This window comes from Octopus bimaculoides, chromosome 11, assembly GCF_046866305.1.
Source record: "Octopus bimaculoides isolate indiv1 chromosome 11, ASM4686630v1, whole genome shotgun sequence".
Lineage (NCBI taxonomy): Eukaryota > Metazoa > Mollusca > Cephalopoda > Octopoda > Octopodidae > Octopus > Octopus bimaculoides.
This window is the reverse complement of record NC_142938.1, coordinates 50647962-50666687: the sequence shown is the minus strand read 5'-3', so window position 1 is coordinate 50666687 and position 18726 is coordinate 50647962. Positions and strand designations below refer to the sequence as shown.

General features: G+C 34.4%; 2 protein-coding genes across 4 annotated transcripts in view; one reads left to right on the top strand and one right to left on the bottom strand.

The window, feature by feature from the left end:
• Positions 1-18726, top strand: part of LOC106880752 (protein Wnt-2b) — a 180781-nt gene that overhangs the window by 102424 nt on the left and 59631 nt on the right. Inside the window, exon 2 of the mRNA XM_014930849.3 lies at positions 7687-7922. Within this exon, the coding sequence (XP_014786335.1) occupies positions 7687-7922 (236 nt within the window). The remainder of the gene's footprint in view (positions 1-7686; positions 7923-18726) is intronic.
• The window catches only part of LOC149133325 (uncharacterized), a 411948-nt gene that overhangs the window by 392739 nt on the left and 483 nt on the right, over positions 1-18726 (bottom strand). The gene's annotated exons all lie outside the window — the stretch shown is intronic.

The window sequence follows — 18726 nt, the reverse complement described above, 5'->3', positions numbered from 1 at the left end:
GCCTGGGTAGTAAAACTTTATTGTGAGAAATGTATCAATGCAATTTTTGTAAATATTCAAGACTTATTGCTTAGATATTTCACAATTTGTGTCTCTACCATGTACGTCACGCGAGAATGGCCCTACAGCTCCAAGTTTTATCCAATAACACAGTCATCGTAAAGTTTAACATATTTTATTCTGTTTACGAACGTCATGTTTTCGCTTGGACAAGACGTCTATGTGGTGGCGTGACCTGCTAGAAATAGCAAACATATCTCGAGCAAATCACGTCCCATGTTCCAATTGCAAGATAATGTTATTAAAAGAACGCTATTTATCCATATGAAAAACAGTATTGGCTTTTAGTTGGCTCAGTGAGTGTCTTGTTCAGGCTAAGCAACAACAAGCACATAATATGGCAATTGGCGATCATTTACATTATTGTTTTCTTAATAACCTTCATAGTCTTGGGCTCTGAATGCAAGACACACCAACAGACTAGCAGTTAGACAGATAGATTAATAGTAAGATATATAAAGAATTCATCAATTATAATGTTGTCGAAGTTTCCAAGGATGTTTTAGTGATAACACATGCTGTATGATGTACAAAACTGGTCCAATTAATAGAAATACTTTGCAGTGATACTTTCCGTACTGATTACATTCATTTGCACCGATCGATTCTGCTTCTTTCTTTTAGAAGTTGGAAAATGACGACTATACAAAATAATGACTTCGCGAAAAGGTCGTACATACATATAATGCAATATATTTTGTCTGTACGTAATCCCGAGCTGTAGTCTCATAAGACCGGTTGCCCGGACTCTGTGCCATATATATTCGTCCCTTGGACGGGACTCCGGTCTGTCGCAGGGTTACTCGTTTTTGCCAGCTGAGAAGACTGGAGTAACCTAAAATGAAGTGTTTTGCTCAAGAACACAACGCGTCACCCGGTCCAGGAATCGAAACAACAATCTTACTAATTCTATCAGTCTATTCTACCGAAATATATCATTATAATATCCAAGCATCTACGTATGAGGACTGAGTAATCTTCGAGCAGTTCGTAGAAGGTATAAAAAACAACTTTCTGAAACAATAGTAGTTTATTGGCGAAGAAGATTGTAAATTTTTCCCAAATTTTTCGATAAGCTGAAAAAAGTTATTTTATAGTTCACGGCTAGCAACTATGGTTGTTATGCATGCGAACAAAAATCCCTATTGAGGGAATGGAACAGGTAAAATCCAGGCTACATATGTTTTCTAGCTAGTAGAACCTCGGGAGTAATAATTACTGAATAAGGGTACTCTACTAGCTACTTATCAGGCCAAATATACCTTAAAATCTTCTGCGAGTTAACTTGGGACCCCTTGACGACAGTACTAAGGTATCTTCGGCCTGATTAGTAGCTTGTGGAGTAGTATGCCTCGTTGGGAAATTATTACTTCGAAGGTTCTGCTGGCTAGGAAACCTATGTAGCCTGGATTTTTTCCGCTCCGTGACTCTGACTTCTGGAAACAACTATCCAGAGAGAAAATATCTGATCCGAAGAAACTACTGCAGGACTGATTTTAATTTTCAGCAGAATAACACAGTACTCTGTTATGGACCCAAATACTGTACTCTAATGAAGCATTCACGATACTCTGTAACGGAGCCAATTACTGTAATGAACCAACAGCTGTCCTCTGTAATGGGGTAATTGAACTTGTTACTGTATTCTATTATGAACCCAGCCCCCTGTACTCGGGAATGGAGCCAATCCACGTACCCTGTACTGAAACCAATGCATTTAATGTAACATTATAACCTCCCGCCATATACATATATATATATATATATATATATATATATATATATATATATATGCACGCGCACATGCACACACACACACATGCGTGTTTTTGTCAATGCGATAGTGATTTTCTTTTATCTTACGTAATTACTCACCACTGTATATTAATATATTTAAGTGTTAAGGAAAGGTACTGTATTCTTTGGGAGCATTTATTAGGTTCAGACCTCGTTTTACTTCTAAAGTTTTAAAAATACACGTCTAATGAAACTCTTTTTACACTTAGATGAGTAGGTGTTTTACCTACAGGATTCACAAATCATTCAACACTTGCTGGGTAATCTATCTCTCTACAGCCATACTTAACTATATCTTTATCTGTTTGTCTTTGCTTATGCCTGTTTGTCTATCTCTCTGTATGTATTTGCGTATGTATGTCATTATTCAGTTTATTTCAAAATTTCTTGCCAATAGAGAAAGAACCGGTTTCTAACATAGAGCTAAGGCTCCTTCATTGGAATTTCAACATCAACAACAGGGTATTTTTGTTTGTATGTATGTATGTATGTATGTATGTATGTATGTGCAGATTTGTATGTTTTATCTATGTACTCTCATGCATATAGTTGCATATCTAGACATGCTCATATATATTTAAATGATAAACTTCTGGAAAGTTTTACAGATTTTTGCAGTTCCAGTGATAGATTGGATCTGTAGTTTTCAAATTAGCTTTCTCCTTTCTGGTTTTGAGAAGCCTAATTTCTCAATATTGGTATTTAGGCAGTGTGTTACATATCACGGCGCCCCAATAATTACCGGTATAAACCTGAACTTGTAATCTGGATAGAGTAACTTCAGATTTCTCAATAGTTCAGCATAGGTGTTCTCTTTTTCATTTATCTTCACCTTTATGTTAACATCCGCTGGGTAACTGATTTCCACAACTGTGCACGATTTCATGTATGTATGTATGTATGTATGTATGTATGTATGTATGCATGTATGTATACATGTATGTGCGTGAGTGTGGATATTTACTGTCTGAAGGACATTTATTGTGTGGTGCATAAAAGTAGTCAGAAATAAAACTGCAGGACTGAAGAATTGTACCATTTGAAAAGCTTATAAAAGTGATTTCATTTAGAGTAGAGTTTGGTAAACAAATTTAGACAACTGTTGGCTCTGTAATAATTTACGTTGCGACTGAATGGGGGCGGAGTTTCAATTAGATGACACGTCAGTTACAGTTAACTTTCATTTGTCCTTTCATCCTTTATTTGTTTTAGTCATCTGACACCGGCCTTGCTGGGGCACCGCCTTAAAGGGTTTTAGTCGGAACAAATTGACCCCAGGACTTATTTTCTTTAAGTCCAAGTAATTATTCTATCAGTCTATTCTGCCGAAGCGCTAATGTACTGTGACGTAAACACACTAAACCGGTTGTCAAGCGGTAGTGAGGGACAAACACAGACACAACACACACGCACGCACGCACACACACACACGCACACACACACACACATACACACACACACACACGCACACATATATATACGACGGGTTTCTTTCAGTTTCCGTCTTCCAAATCCACTCACAAAGCTTTGGTCGGTTCGAAGCTATATTAGAAGACACCTGCCGAAGGTGCTACTCAGTGGGACTGAACCTGGAACCATGTGGTTAGGAAGCAAGCTTCTTACCACACATTCGTTCGTAGATAACGAATGTGTGGTATTAAAGTATGGCCGACATCATAACCTCAGTAACTATACTAAACCGCGATATATAGCTAGTAACAATGCATCCAAATCAGTCAGCAGTTACTCAGGTTCATAAAAAATTATTAATGTAATTGTAAATTTACTAAGTGTATCCCTTCGTTCGTAAATGTAATGTAGAGTATTGTTTACTAAGCAAACGCCTCCATTTTCCTTTAGTGTGTGTCATGTACTAAATCCTACATTAGCATATCTGAAATATCTTTTAAGAGACGTTACGCTGTTCATAAATCAACTTTTATATATGCGAGCAAGTGGAATGCTATGGATGTATTTTACTATGTACGGCAATTTAAATAATGTCGCGTTAATTTTAATATATTATGACCGTTATTAATTTATTGTAATAAATACATCCAAAAAACACCATCTGCAACATCTACGACGAAATATTCTCAATCTTATCCAAGGCGACATTAATATTTTAAATAGAAGAAAGTAAGTTAATTAGTAAGTGCTGTCATGAAAATTATTGTTATTTATTTAACAGCAATAAAACACTCTAAGTGGAATAAGATACAGGAAATTTGTCGACAGCCATTTTGTATTCGATAATATAAGTATCAGTAATACGTTAGTAAACGAAACAACTAGTTTCTTCTTCCATAAATTTATTTGTCCATACTAATGTAAGTAATCATTAAGTTATCATTACCATGGATAGCAGAAACAGCAGTGCATCAGACAAAATATATTGCATTATATGTATTTACTACCTCTAAGCTCTTGAATCGAAACCCCATCAAGCTATGCTTTGATTTTCATCTTAGCAGAGATATTGCTGAACGACTACGTTACATTAAACTGGGAAAATATTATCACAGTAGAACATGGCAGTTTAAGTTAGAAGCCACATATATTGATATAATAACACTGTATGAATATAGCAGGGAGTGGAAGAAAATAAATAAATAAATAAATAAATATAAAATACATCAAGTACAGGACATCCCAAACGAATGAAAAATACGTAAATTTTATATTTAAAAATTTCTGGATGCTGTTATTTTATGAAGATTTCCTATCTTGTTGTTGAAAGCTCGAAATAAAGAGTAACAAACAGTCGACAACTGAGAATGGGGTACACTTCTTTTGGTATTTTGTCTCGTATTCGTTTCATTATTTGTTTGCGTATTTTTCACCCGTTGGTGTTCTTATTGTATATTTTATGATATTTTGTCCTGTACATATCACTCGTGTGTTTACGTATTTTTCATTCGTTGGTGATGTCCTGTACTTGATGTATTTTATGTTTATTTATTTATAATCAAACGCCACACAGCCTTGTCCACAATAAGTTTTTACTTTTATTTATAATTTCTGCGGCTCTACACTATGTTCTCTTTCTTTCTCTCTACCTCTCTATAATCCTCTTTACTTTCCGTTTCTCCCCCTCCTTCTTTGCTGCTCTCTGTCTATCTTTCTTCCACTCCCTGCTATATTTCGTTGCTTCTCATTTCTCCTCACTCCCTTTGCTTCTTTCCCTCATCCCCCTTCTCGTCTGCCTGTTTGTTTCCACGTGACTACAGGCCATTTCTCTCACCTCTGTCTTTTCTGGATACGACGCTCACTTAGCTGGACCTCATTTTTCTCGCCTCCCAACATTTTTTCTCTTCTACTATTTTCTTCTCTTCTATTTATTCTATATCCTTTCAAAATTTCTTCCAGGCGTTATTCATTACAATGTATCTTGGCCTAACTGCCATTAATATTTCTCTTCGTCGATTGCTTACTCTGTAGGTCCACACTGTCGTTGTTTGTTCGTTCGAAGCTCTTACTCTCCACAAATTCTATAATTTAAAAATTTCAGCCTTCATCAGGTGTCTTGGGAAAATTTCGAACCTGGGTTCTCATTCCTAAGGTATTTTTCGATGTTATTATTATTATTATTCAGATTATTGCTTGGAATCGAACTCGGAATCTTGGGGTTAGTAGCCCGCGCTCTTAACCACTACGCCATATGACCGTAGTTAAGAGCGTAGTGGTTAAGATCGCGCGCTACTAACCCCAAGATTCCGAGTTCGATTTCAATAATAATAATAATAATAACAACAACAACATCGAAAAATACCTTAGGAATGAGAACCCAGGTTCGAAATTTTCCCAAAATACCTGCTGAAGGCTGGAGGGTATATCAGCCGAAACGTTGTGTTAACAACAAACAGGATGAGGACAAATATCCGTCAAGTGTAAATAATGTACATAATTCTTCATCTCTTAAATATAGAACTGTATTATTATTATTATTATTATCATTATTATTATTATTATCATTATCATTATTTTAATCTGCATGTTTGATGCATTCCCTTGCCGGGACACACCATAGGGCAAGTGAAGATTAAGAGATGTTGAGATGCAACTGAAAGCTTAGGAAAGCGAAGTGGGGAGGGCAGTACAGAAATGCATTTATATATTACAAAAACATTTAAATTGATATTGTTGTACTTGGGGATGGTCATGTTGCCAGTTTAGCCAATAAAAACACACGCACTGTATATTTGGTGTTAATTTGCTTCAGCTTTATATTACATTACATTAATCCTATTTCGGCCAGAGTTCTTTCGTCACACTTCTGTGACCTCATCAGTGGTCCTTTGCTTTCTTCTTTCTTATGTGTGTCCCTCCTGATATTGTTGTACTTGGGGATGGTCATGTTGCCAGTTTAGCCAATAAAAACACACGCACTGTATATTTGGTGTTAATTTGTTTCAGCTTTATATTACATTACATTAATCCTATTTCGGCCAGAGTTCTTTCGTCACACTTCTGTGACCTCATCAGTGGTCCTTTGCTTTCTTCTTTCTTTTGTGTGTCTCACCTTGCTAACTATCAGCCAACAAAATGGCTGATAGTTAGCAAAGAAGGACACACATAAGAAAGAAGAAAGCAAAGGACCACTGATGAGGTCACAGAAGTGTGACGAAAGAACTCTGGCCGAAATAGGATTAATGTAATGTAATATAAAGCTGAAGCAAATTAACACCAAATATACAGTGCGTGTGTTTTTATTAGCTAAACTGGTAACATGACCATCCCCAAGTACAACATCTGTTTCAACACACGATTTCACACCAAAAATGTTGCAAAACAAATATATAAACGGAATTTGAATTGATAGTTTTTCTAAGAATGTGGGCAGTACTTGTCAGCATAGTCTTTTGTATTTATTTGAGATATGGCTCTCTGGGATATTGTCTAAATGTTTCTGACATCCTATTTATTTTTTTATCATACCTTGAGTACCAACAATATCGGGAACATTTTTGCTTTAAGATTCCTCATTTTCTGTATTTCGATTTTTAGGTCCTTATATTTATTAAGCTCTTCAAACTCATTTATCAATATATTTTTATCCGTAGGAACACTTACATCTATTAGTTTACAAATATTTTCTTACCTGTCTTTAATAATTATACCTGGTCGATTAGCCTGGATTGTTCTGGCAGTGTTGACTGGACAATTCCAGAGGATGGTGACATCTTTACCTTCAACTGACACAGGATGCTTTTCATACAAGTTAGTAACAGTGTCGATTTTGTAGTGCTTATATATCTTCCAATGTCAATACTCTCCTACTCTATCGTGGCGACTTTTATATTCGTATGGCGTTAGCACAGGACATCTCGAAACAAGATGGCCTATTGTTTCATTAAATGTGTTGTAGAATTAATTTTTATTGGTATAATCTACCTATCCAAGATACAACATTGTTGTTGTTGGTATTATTATTATTATTATTATTATTATTATTATTATTATTATTATTATTATTATTATTATTATTATTATTATTATTCAGTAGTTTTATTTTTATAACGTACTTTCACTTCACTACCGAGCGCAGCTCTGTGTGCCTTGGGTATGTGCTGTGGTTTGCTGTGATGCTCTTATGGTTACTGTATTGAAAGTGTTTTGCGTAGGATGTGTGCAGTACCCAATAGTGCAATTTTCTGTATGTTATATATATTTGTAAGTCCTGGTGTTTTTGTTATGTATTATTATTATCACTATTATTATTGTTATTATTATTATTATTATTATTATTATTATTATTATTATTATTATTATTATTATTATTATTATCATTATTATTATTATTATTATTATTATCATTATTATTTTCAGGTTTATCAGTCAGTACCCTCTTCACATGGTTGGCGCACGAATGATGTGCAGCAATATCCCTGGATTGGTGGGGAAACAGAAGAAGCTGTGTCGCATTTATCCAGATGTGATGCTTAGCCTGAGGGAAGGAGTTCAAATAGGAGTAAAAGAATGTCAATTTCAATTACGAAATCAACGTTGGAACTGCAGTACCTTAGATCGAGATGCATCAGTATTTGGCAAAGCCATGCTTAAAGGTAAGATGAAAAAATCATTCTTTAGTTCTTGAATATTTCTCCTCTTTTAGCTCTCTTTATCCTCTCTTTTAGTCTGCATTCTGTATTGAGTATCCGTCAAGTCCAGTGAATCTTGGAGTAAACTTGTTATTGGAGAAATAACCCCATTTTTAAAAATGGCGGTTCGTGACAAATATTCGTTTTAAAAGTTTGCATATTCTAAAGACTGTGATGAGTAGATTATATAGCACATTTTGTTAAGAAAATAACCTTTTAATATCAACCCACCTGAGGCCGTTCTTGGCACTATCTATATATAATATAGATATAAATGTTCGTTGGTTACATAGTTAGTTGATTTCTCCAGTGATTCTTTAACGGATATAGAGAGGAGGGAGCAAAAGAGATATAGAGAGAGATTTAACATAAGATGTGCAAGAGGAGTGGACATACTAGACTTGATGGCTTTTATGACAAACATGCAATAATTATGATTTAACTTTTATCAAATATGTTGGTGCTTGAACAAAATAATGAAATGAATATTAATTCTGGAAAGAAAAATATTACCTTAAAATACAATTAAAATGAAAGCAATAATTTACATATGCGTTCTTAATACATCCCAGGAGATTCAAGCATGAATATGCTAATCGCTGTTGTATTTTGTCTACGGAGAGAAACTTTTAAATATTTAGTATCTACATACGTGTCACCGCTACAGTTTTCAAAACAGACAAAATACAATGAATTGTCCCCTGATGATCCATTGCAGTTAGGCATCGAGATGCACTTCGAACACCCAATACTGATTCCCAAATAACTGTAATGGTGAAACGTACGTAAGAACCAAATATCTATAATTGTGTTTATATCAATTTCCACAATGTGTGTGTACGTGTGTGTGTTTTGTGCGTGTCTGAGTTATAGCAATTTGGTATATAGGCAACTCTGAACCTCTAATATATAATAACGGGACTGAATGTAATTACTACTGTCATCCGCGAAGCTTCATGATAAACTTTGGTTCACATGTCTGAAATAAAGTTTCCGTCAATTTAATACACCGGAGAAATGCCTCATTCGCAGATGTCTGCTAATAAAATCCAAATGTATAAATTGCACCATAACAGAATATGGTATTTTTGCCAGTAATCTATCCTGTCCATTAACAACTAACAAAACAAATAAATAAATACAAAAAATCCAATATTAAGCATATGTAATCAAAGATATCCGACAATGGAAATTAGTAGAAATAAACCCCAAACACTTATTTCAGGCATTGGGCAACGGCTATGCTGGAGCACGGTCCTGAAAGACTCAATGGCAAAAATTTGATTTCAGCACTTATTTTTTTTACCTGTAACTTACACTATCGGTCTGTTTTGCCGAAATGCAAACCAACACAGGTTGTCAAGTAGGGTTATAATTAATATTATTACAAGGTGTTAACTTAACTGTATAATCAGTCAGAATTACTTTTACTTAAGGTATCAAAATCTAGTTCAGAAAATCTAGATTTCATAATCATTCTCATTCATTTAAGTACAGAAGAAAATGTAATTCTGCGAATCTTAACAAATGCATTTGGGATTTAAAAGATAAGAACATTAACGTATGATTTAAAGTGGTTAATTATTAGTCACGCACCATCGTACGATACTGGTAATTTTAAATGTGATCTTTGCTCTGATCAAAAGTATTATATAATTATTTCTAAATTAATATAATTGAATTATACAGGTAATTTTACATTGAAATGTTCTCACAAATATAGAAAAGCATTTAAAGGTTTCAATTCTGCATAACTCAATAATTATAATTGGTTTTTCATATAATATAGTAAGCTTAATTTTTCTAAGAATTTTTTAGTATATTTAGTAAATAGATAACTAATTACTGTGACGTAGAATTCCTGTGTTTCTAATTGTAGTAATGTAGAATTCTTATGCTTAATTTTTATTTTTTTGTGACGCCAAAAGAAGCTAAATACTAAACTGACTTTTATTAGAATGTTATATATCTTCAAGTTCTTTTTGTATGCGATCTTCTACTTCTTTTTTTTTTGTATTCTCTTTGAAGTTAACCAATTTTAGATTGCCTTGACAAGGTTGTGTTAATATATTTTCGAATATATTACTTTGACTGATATTTTCTGTATCTAAATATGCTGACATAACAGCAACGATTGTCGGTATCGTATAGGATAACTACCAATTAAAATTGTGATTTTCTCCATTCTTATTTTTGTTATCTTATACTCCGAATTTCTTGAAATTCTTCAAAACGATATTTGGATTTACTTGCCATACATGAGGAATTAACATGGGTGTTTATTCTACTTGCATTTATTGGTATCTAGTTCTTGGATATTCTTAAATAAATGCGTTTAACAGTGATGCTTTATACATATCTGCCTAGATTTTTAAAAACCTTTTACTTTATATATATGCATGTTATATGTGTGTGTGTTCATATATATATATATATATATATATATATAAATATATATATATATATATATATATATATATATAAATATATATATATATAAATATATATATATATATATATATATATATATATATATATATATAAATATATATATATATATATATATATATATATATATATATATATATATATATATATATACAAAGTTTCAAATGTATACATTTAAAAAAGAGATTTAACACCGGAGTTTATATATCCATGTCTTCATTCAATGTAAACATTTCTGTGTATAACTATATTTAACGATTAAAATAAGTTAAATATATTAGTTGTCTTACACGTCATCAGGAATGATTTTCATTAGAACAAAAAAACACTAGAAAACATAATGAATTGATTGAACAACATCATTAATTACAGAGAACTGAAATTATATATATATATATATATATATATATATATATATGTACGTATATATGAAGCATAAAACGTTGCAAAATTCTTTCTTCACCATATGATTGATATATATTCAGACACAGAACAAAAAGACTGAAACAAAAAAAACACGAAACAACACATTACCAACAAAATCTGACATAGCAAAAAAAGAAGATAAGAAATAAAATAATAATGATAATAAATAATAATAAAAAAATAAAATAAAGAAACAACATAGAACAACATAAAAAAAAAATAAACACAAAGCACTCGTGTAAATCCCACAAAAAAAAACTTACAAAATAATAACAAACCTCAATATATGTACAGCTGCAACTTCTGCCGTCTTTTACAAAATACTAAAATATTTCAAAGAAATTTCCGTAAGAAAATATCCTCACAGTGTTAACATCTGTTTGTAAACGAAATTTAACGAACGATAGGTTTGTGTTGTTGATGGTGGTGATGCTAGGGCTGCTGCTTTTTAACCCCAGATTTGCTCCCATTGAGCTGGTTTATCATCAAAGGCATTCTTTGCAATGACTATTCCGACATTTCTTTTTTTTGTGTGTGTGGGGGGGGGGGGGGGTTATTTTGGGTGGGTCATTATATCAATAATAAGCACACACTGGTTCTACTTCACATCTTTTATTATTGTTATTATTATTATTATTATTATTATTATTATTATTATTATTATTATTATTATTATTATTATTATTACACTAGGCGTAGGAGTGGCTGTGTGGTAAGTAGCTTGCTTACCAACCACATGGTTCCAGGTTCAGTCCCACTGCGTGGTACCTTGGGCAAGTGTCTACTACTATAGCCTCGGGCCGACCAAAGCCTTGTGAGTGGATTTGGTAGACGGAAACAGAAAGAAGCCCGTCGTATATATGTATATATACATATATATATATATGTGTGTGTGTGTGTGTGTGTTTGTGTCTGTTTGTCCCACTAACGCTTGACAACCGATGCTGGTGTGTTTACGTCTCCGTAACTTAGCGGTTCGGCAAAAGAGACCGATAGAATAAGTACTAGGCTTACAAAAGAATAAGTCCTGGAGTCGATTTGCTCGACTAAAGGCGATGCTCCAGCATGGTCGCAGTCAAATGACTGAAACAAGGAAAAGAGTAAAAGAGCAAATAAAGAGTATTATTATTATTATTATTATTATTATTATTATTATTATTATTATTATTATTATATCATCATCATCATCGTAATCATTATCATTGCCATCATCACCATCATTACCTTCGTTCTCTCTCACACAACGCTTAACGTTTGGTTGCTATAGCTTTATCTTGATTGGTCAGAGGACGTGTAAGAGTTAAGCTATTTTATTCCATAAGGACTTTTATATTCTTATAAAATAGGATATCGCATCTCTTGGCGCAATGTCTTCCAGATGTTAGACAAATATATATAAGTAAGGAAGATCTTTTTTGATGTGGGAGCTTTCTTTTTTAATTTGAAGTGTCGGGTGGATATGGCTAGTTTAAATCTAGTTAAATAGCATGCATATGCAACGGGATCAAAGCAGGAACAGGTGATGAGTAATGGATAGCTCTGAAAAATAATTTCTGCCTGCTTGTAGGTTTCTCAGCCCTGAATCTCGCTGTTTGTTTATCTCTCCTTATATATCTTTCTACACTTGCAGACATGACTATTTATCTATCTATCTATCTATCTATCTATCTATCTATCTATCTATCTATCTATCTATCTATCTATCTGCCAGCCTCTCTGCCAATCTATGTATGTATGTATGTATGTATGTATGTATGTATGTATCTATCTATATTTATCTGTTTGTGTGTCTGTCTATCTTTCTACCTCTATACATACATATGCAGATATATGAATTTGTGCGTGTATGTTAAAACAAAGCGTGTATATTAGTATACTAATATAAATTTAGTGGAGTTACTCTACAGTTTATGAAGCTTTCGCTGTGAAACTCTAAACAGACATAAGTACACATTGTTACTTTCTTTTAATGTATAGCACAACTTTCGTTTCGACCTCGGAACTACACTGTATCCATTCTAAGAGAGACAATACTCATCGATATATATATATATATATATATATATATATATATATATATATATATTAAGCGCAGGCGTGGGTGTCAGGTAAGAAGCTTGCTCTCTAACAACATCGTTCCGGGTTCAGTCCTACTGCGTGGCACCTTGGGCAAGTGACTTCTATAATAGCCCCGGGTCAACCAAAGCTTTGTAGGAGGATTTTGGGAAACGGGAACTGAAAGAAGCCCATCGGATATATATATATATATATATTGGTTCAAAAAAGGAAAACGACAAGAAAACAACAACAAAAAACAACAACGCGAGGACGTGATACAGATTGTGTTACTGGACGCTTGGGAAAGGAATACTTGTGTGACTTTGTTTGTCCCGCCACCATCGCTTGACAACCGACGATGGTGTGTTTACGTCCTCGTAACTTAGCCGTTAAAATAAGTACTAGGCTTATAAAGAATAAGTCCTGGGGTCAACTTGTTCGACTAAAGGCAGTGCGCCGGCATGCAGTCAAATGATTGAAACAAGTAGAAGAATATACATACATACATATACAACATACATATATATATACATACATATACAACATACATATATATATATATATATATGGATTAATAGATGAGAGGATTGATCTATTGGTAAATAAGTCATTCTAGTTGTCGAAAATACAATTTATTTAACAGTCCATCTGTTTACCCATCCTATCAATCATCACCTTATCAGAGTCTATGAATATTTCCCAGCGTCTCAAACAGTGACATTCAAGGCTGTGTTCTCCCTCAAATGTTTTTAAGGATAAAAGAAAATTATGCATATACACTCATACAGCTATTTCACTTTCTATGATATTTCGCGTACATGCAGATCATAATTAAAAGAATGTGCTTTCCGTGTAGACTTCTTGTTTTTTCTACACACACACACGCACGCACGCACGCACACACACACACACACACACACACACACACACACACACACACACACACGCACGCACGCACGCGCGCACACACACACATACACTCTCTCTTTCTCTCTCTCTCACACACACACACACACACACGGGCTGATTTCTGCTTACAAACGATAGCAAAAATAATTCAATATATAGTTTGTATGATTAAGAAGCGGAAGCTTCTTGAATCCTTACTTTGGTTTCCACGTTATCTGTTATTTAAACAATTAAAATAAAGGACGCAGCGTGACATTATATAAGCATAAATATTCGTAAACAAATATAGGCGTTGTTGTGTGGAAAGAAGCTTGCTTCCCAACTACATGGCTCCGGGTTCAGCCCTATTGCTTTGCACGTTGCTCAAATGTCTCATAGTATACCTTCGGGTCAACCGAAGCCTTGTGAATAGATCCCATCGTGTACACACACACACACACACACATATATTTCTATTCTAGGCACAAAGCCCAAAACTTCTGGGGAGGGAACCAGTCGATTAGACAGACCCCAGTACACAAGTAGTACTTAATTTATCGACGCCAAAAGGATGAAAGGCAAAGGCGATCTTTCATATATATATTAATATGTGTGTGTACGTGTGTGTGTGTACATGTGTGTGTGTATGTGCAACCACCGCTTGATAACCGCTTTTTTTGTTTACGTCCCCATAACTTCGTGGTTCGGCAAACGGGAGCGATAAAATAAATATCAGGTTTTGAAATAAGGTACTGGGGTCGATTCATTGAGCTAAACGTCTTCAAGACGGTGCCCCAACATGGTCGCAGTGTAAAGACTGAAAACTAAAAAATAAACGATACACCCCACCCCATATATACATAGGCGCGTGGCTTAGTCGTTAGGTCATTCGGCTCACGATCGTAAGGTCGTGAGTTCAATTTCCAGTGACATGTGTCCTTGAGCATGACATTTTATTTCCTGTTGCTCCAGTCCACTAAGCTGGCAAAAAAGAAGTACCTGTATTTCAATGGGCCAACCTTGTCACACTTTGCGTCACGCTGAATCTCCCTGAGAACTGCGTTAAGAATACGTGTGTCTGCGGAGTGCTCAGCCACTTGCATGTTAATTTCACGAGCAAGCTGTTCCGTTGGTCGTATCAACTGGGACCCTCGTCGTCGTAACCGACGGAGTGCTCTTAGTATATATATATATTAGAGCATGTCCAGGTTATCCTTTAATGAATCATTTAGCAACACTGCTGATTATTTGAATAATACACTGCTATCAAAGACTGAAAACGACTAATACTAAAAACAAAATCTGCTCCATACTGTTTCAATGTTCGATCTTTATAGACATTCTAAATAAGCATTACGCCGTGTTATATATACATAAAATATTAAATGAAAATAAATTTAAGTTGAGCTCCAAAGATGCGAAAAATCTACGTTTATTCAATAGCCAATCTAAACCGAAAACTATCCACTATAAACGCGAACAGCCTTTTTCTCCTCTGTGTAATTGTAATAATTTTAATACGCATCCTCTCAAACGGCATGCGTCTTTCTAAAACAATTTTTGTATCTAGCTAAGATCTCCCCGTTGCAAACAACAGAAAATTCTTTTAAGGAACTATCCCCGTATGCATTATAACACTAAATAAGTCTCAACAACCCGCTATCAAAATATATCTGGAATTTAAAGCATGGTTATATTGATAATATATTGATAACATGTCCCATCAAAATTTGTATAGTTTACGAATATTTTTGCTTAATTTCTAGGATTGTTTAAATAATAGGCAACGTGATGCGAGTAAAGATTCTAGAAGCTTCAGCTTTTACTAAAACATATACAAACTTCTATACAAGTAAAACTGTGTAAAATTGAAACTGCCTTAAATTAAAATCGTCATCTGTGTATACACACCGTTTGATGGCATAATGATGTGAAATTGACAGAGATAAAATTCGTTCATAGACTTCTTGTGTCAAAAGCACAATATAAATCGGATCGAGACGAACATCGTCGCTGCTGTGACTCGTGAGAATAAATGACGCATTACGACTTTCACGATACTCGGTGACGCCGGATGCGCGATTGTCAACTACTTAAACGATATTCATGACTCTATATATAGGAAACAATGAATAAAAGATTCATGGGTATTGGTGAAGTTTACCGGAATGTAGAAAAATTCAGTGTACGGAACTGAAAGAGTATTAAACTATACTCAGCGTCTGTGCATCATACTAAAAAAATATATAGATATATACACCATTTGAAGTCATTATGCTTGTGGAATTGTCTGAGATTAAATCTCTTCAAAGATTTGCCCTCAAAATTCGAAGCCAAACATTATGTGTGCAAATATATATATATATAAGCATATATATATATATAAGCCTTGACTATTGGGATCGACCCAAAAAGCTGAGGCTTTACTACCTCCAACACCGCTATGAACGCTGTATCATCTATATTATGTAGATAATATTCCTTCAACATTGCCCAGATGATATAGGTATCATCTTTAAAATTCATCCGAGACTTGGCCCCAGTGCCATCCGTCCACTACAGAAACCTTGTTTATGTCATATCACAACACCAAGACTGAACTATTTCACCTTAACTGGCCCTGCTCTCTTCAACATCGTGCCAGTCCACATAAAGGAGAACAGTTACTTCACAGCATTCAAACGGTCTTTAGATGATTACCTCCAACAAATACCAGACAAACCACTCACACCCGGATATGTCTCTAAAAACAATAACTCTCTGCTCGAATGGGCTATGCTGCCGAAGTGCTGACTGTGTATCTAATAAATTAGACATGACCTGGGCCAACTTCGGCCGAAACTTATGCTAGAAACCAATGCAAAGGCGGAGAGCTGGCAGAATCGTTAGCACGCCAAGGGTGGGCAAAATACTTAGCGGTATTTCGTCCGTCTTTATGTACTAAGTTCAAATTCCACCGATGCCGACTTTGCCTTTCATCCTTCGGGGTCGATAAAATTACCAGTTGTGAACTAGGGTCGATTTAATCGACTAAGCCCCTCCTCGAAATTGCTGGCCTTGTGCTGAAATTCGAAACCAATGTTTCACAATCTATTGTTCTGTCTTGGTGAATATATTTAATCTTTTTCTTATGATATTTTTCGTAACGTTCAATCAATTAAGTTGAAATATCAAGCATGGCTGTAATGTAAAGACGTTTGCTTTCCATCAACGTGGTCACAGGTTGAATCTCACAGAGCAGTACCTCTGGCAAGTGTCTCCCAGGATAGCTCCGAGCCGACCAATGACTAGTAAATGAATTTGATAGACAAAAACTGTACGGAACTACTTTCTGTGTGCGCGCGAGTGCGTGTGAGAAGAGAGAGAGAAAGAAAGAAAGAGAGAGAGAGAAAGAAAGAAAGAGAGAGAGAGAAAGAAAGAAAGAGAGAGAGAGAAAGAAAGAAAGAGAGAGAGAAAGAAAGAAAGAGAGAGAGAAAGAAAGAAAGAGAGAGAGAAAGAAAGAAAGAGAGAGAGATTTTGATTGATTGCTAGATAGATAAATAGATAGACAGACAGCAAAATAGATAGATATGTGTGCACGCGTGTATTTGTGCGTGTCTCTCTTTTTCCTTACAATCAGCAGTGGTTTGTTCAGGCCACTGTAACTCAGCGTTTCGTTCTACAAAACCGATAGAATAAATAGAAGGCTAAATAAAAAAAAGAAAGAAATCAGTGGGATGATTTGTTCGACTAAACCCTTGAAGGCGTTGCTCCAGCATGGCCACAGTCCAATGAGTGAAACAAATAAACGAATAAAAGAATAGTAACTGAATATATTTCTATGTATGAAATGTAATCGTTGTTATGCTGTGAAGTGTTGTCTATACTTAATATCCTTTGCTTATAGAAAAGTTAAATCTTTTACAAGGTTTCAGTTTTCTGTTTTATTTTCAAATTCTTCTTGGTCAATTTTGCCTATAAGTAACCAATGATATACTAGGGTACTGTTAGTCGAATAGTTACAACAATGTGTTTAAAATTAAAAAACAAAACAAAAAACATGGCATTTTCTATGAATTATGCAATCGTTATTGTCGTTTTAGATTTGTAAAAAAATGATGTACAAGATGTTATTTGCATCGATAAACTTCATCAGATAGGCAGAATCCTTTAAGACCGCTGGACAAAACGTTTTGTGATATTCAATTATGGAATTTTATTTCCTGTGTTCAAACCCTGCCAATATCAACTACGCTTGTTATCATTCCGAGGTCAGTGAAATAAAATTCTCGCCAAGTACTGAGATAGATTTAATATTCCTATAAAATATCCTCGATGGGAATGGAATTATAATAGCCAAAAAAAAAAAAAAGGAACATTTCCATCCTGTCTTCTTATTAACTCATTCTTTCTCCCCTTTCTCTCCTCCTTCTCTTTCTTGTTATTACTTTTCCTTCCGATCTCTTTATTTTTAAAATTTTTGTATGACTTGCTTCATTTTTAAATTTCTTTGTATTTATTTCCCCCTTTATCACCATCTTTTTATCTGTTTCGCTTTTTTCATGTCTCATTCTTTGCCTTATAAAACTTTTGCCCATTCTCACACAAAGCTTGGTGAGACCCTTTCTTTCTTTTTATTTTTCGTTTCCTTCTGTTATTGCATACACAGTCCCTCGACACACATTGCATATATATATATATATATATATATATATATATATATATATATATATATATATATATATATATATGCATACATACATATACACATATGCACATACACATACATGCATACGCATACACACACATACACATACACTTATACACAGACATAGAGTTTCTTATTTCACTGTTTCATGTGTTCACGGTCTTTATATGTAATTTTAAACTCCAGATGCATGGCATGGCTGCAAACACACACACACACACACACACACACACACACACACACATACAAAAAGACATACTC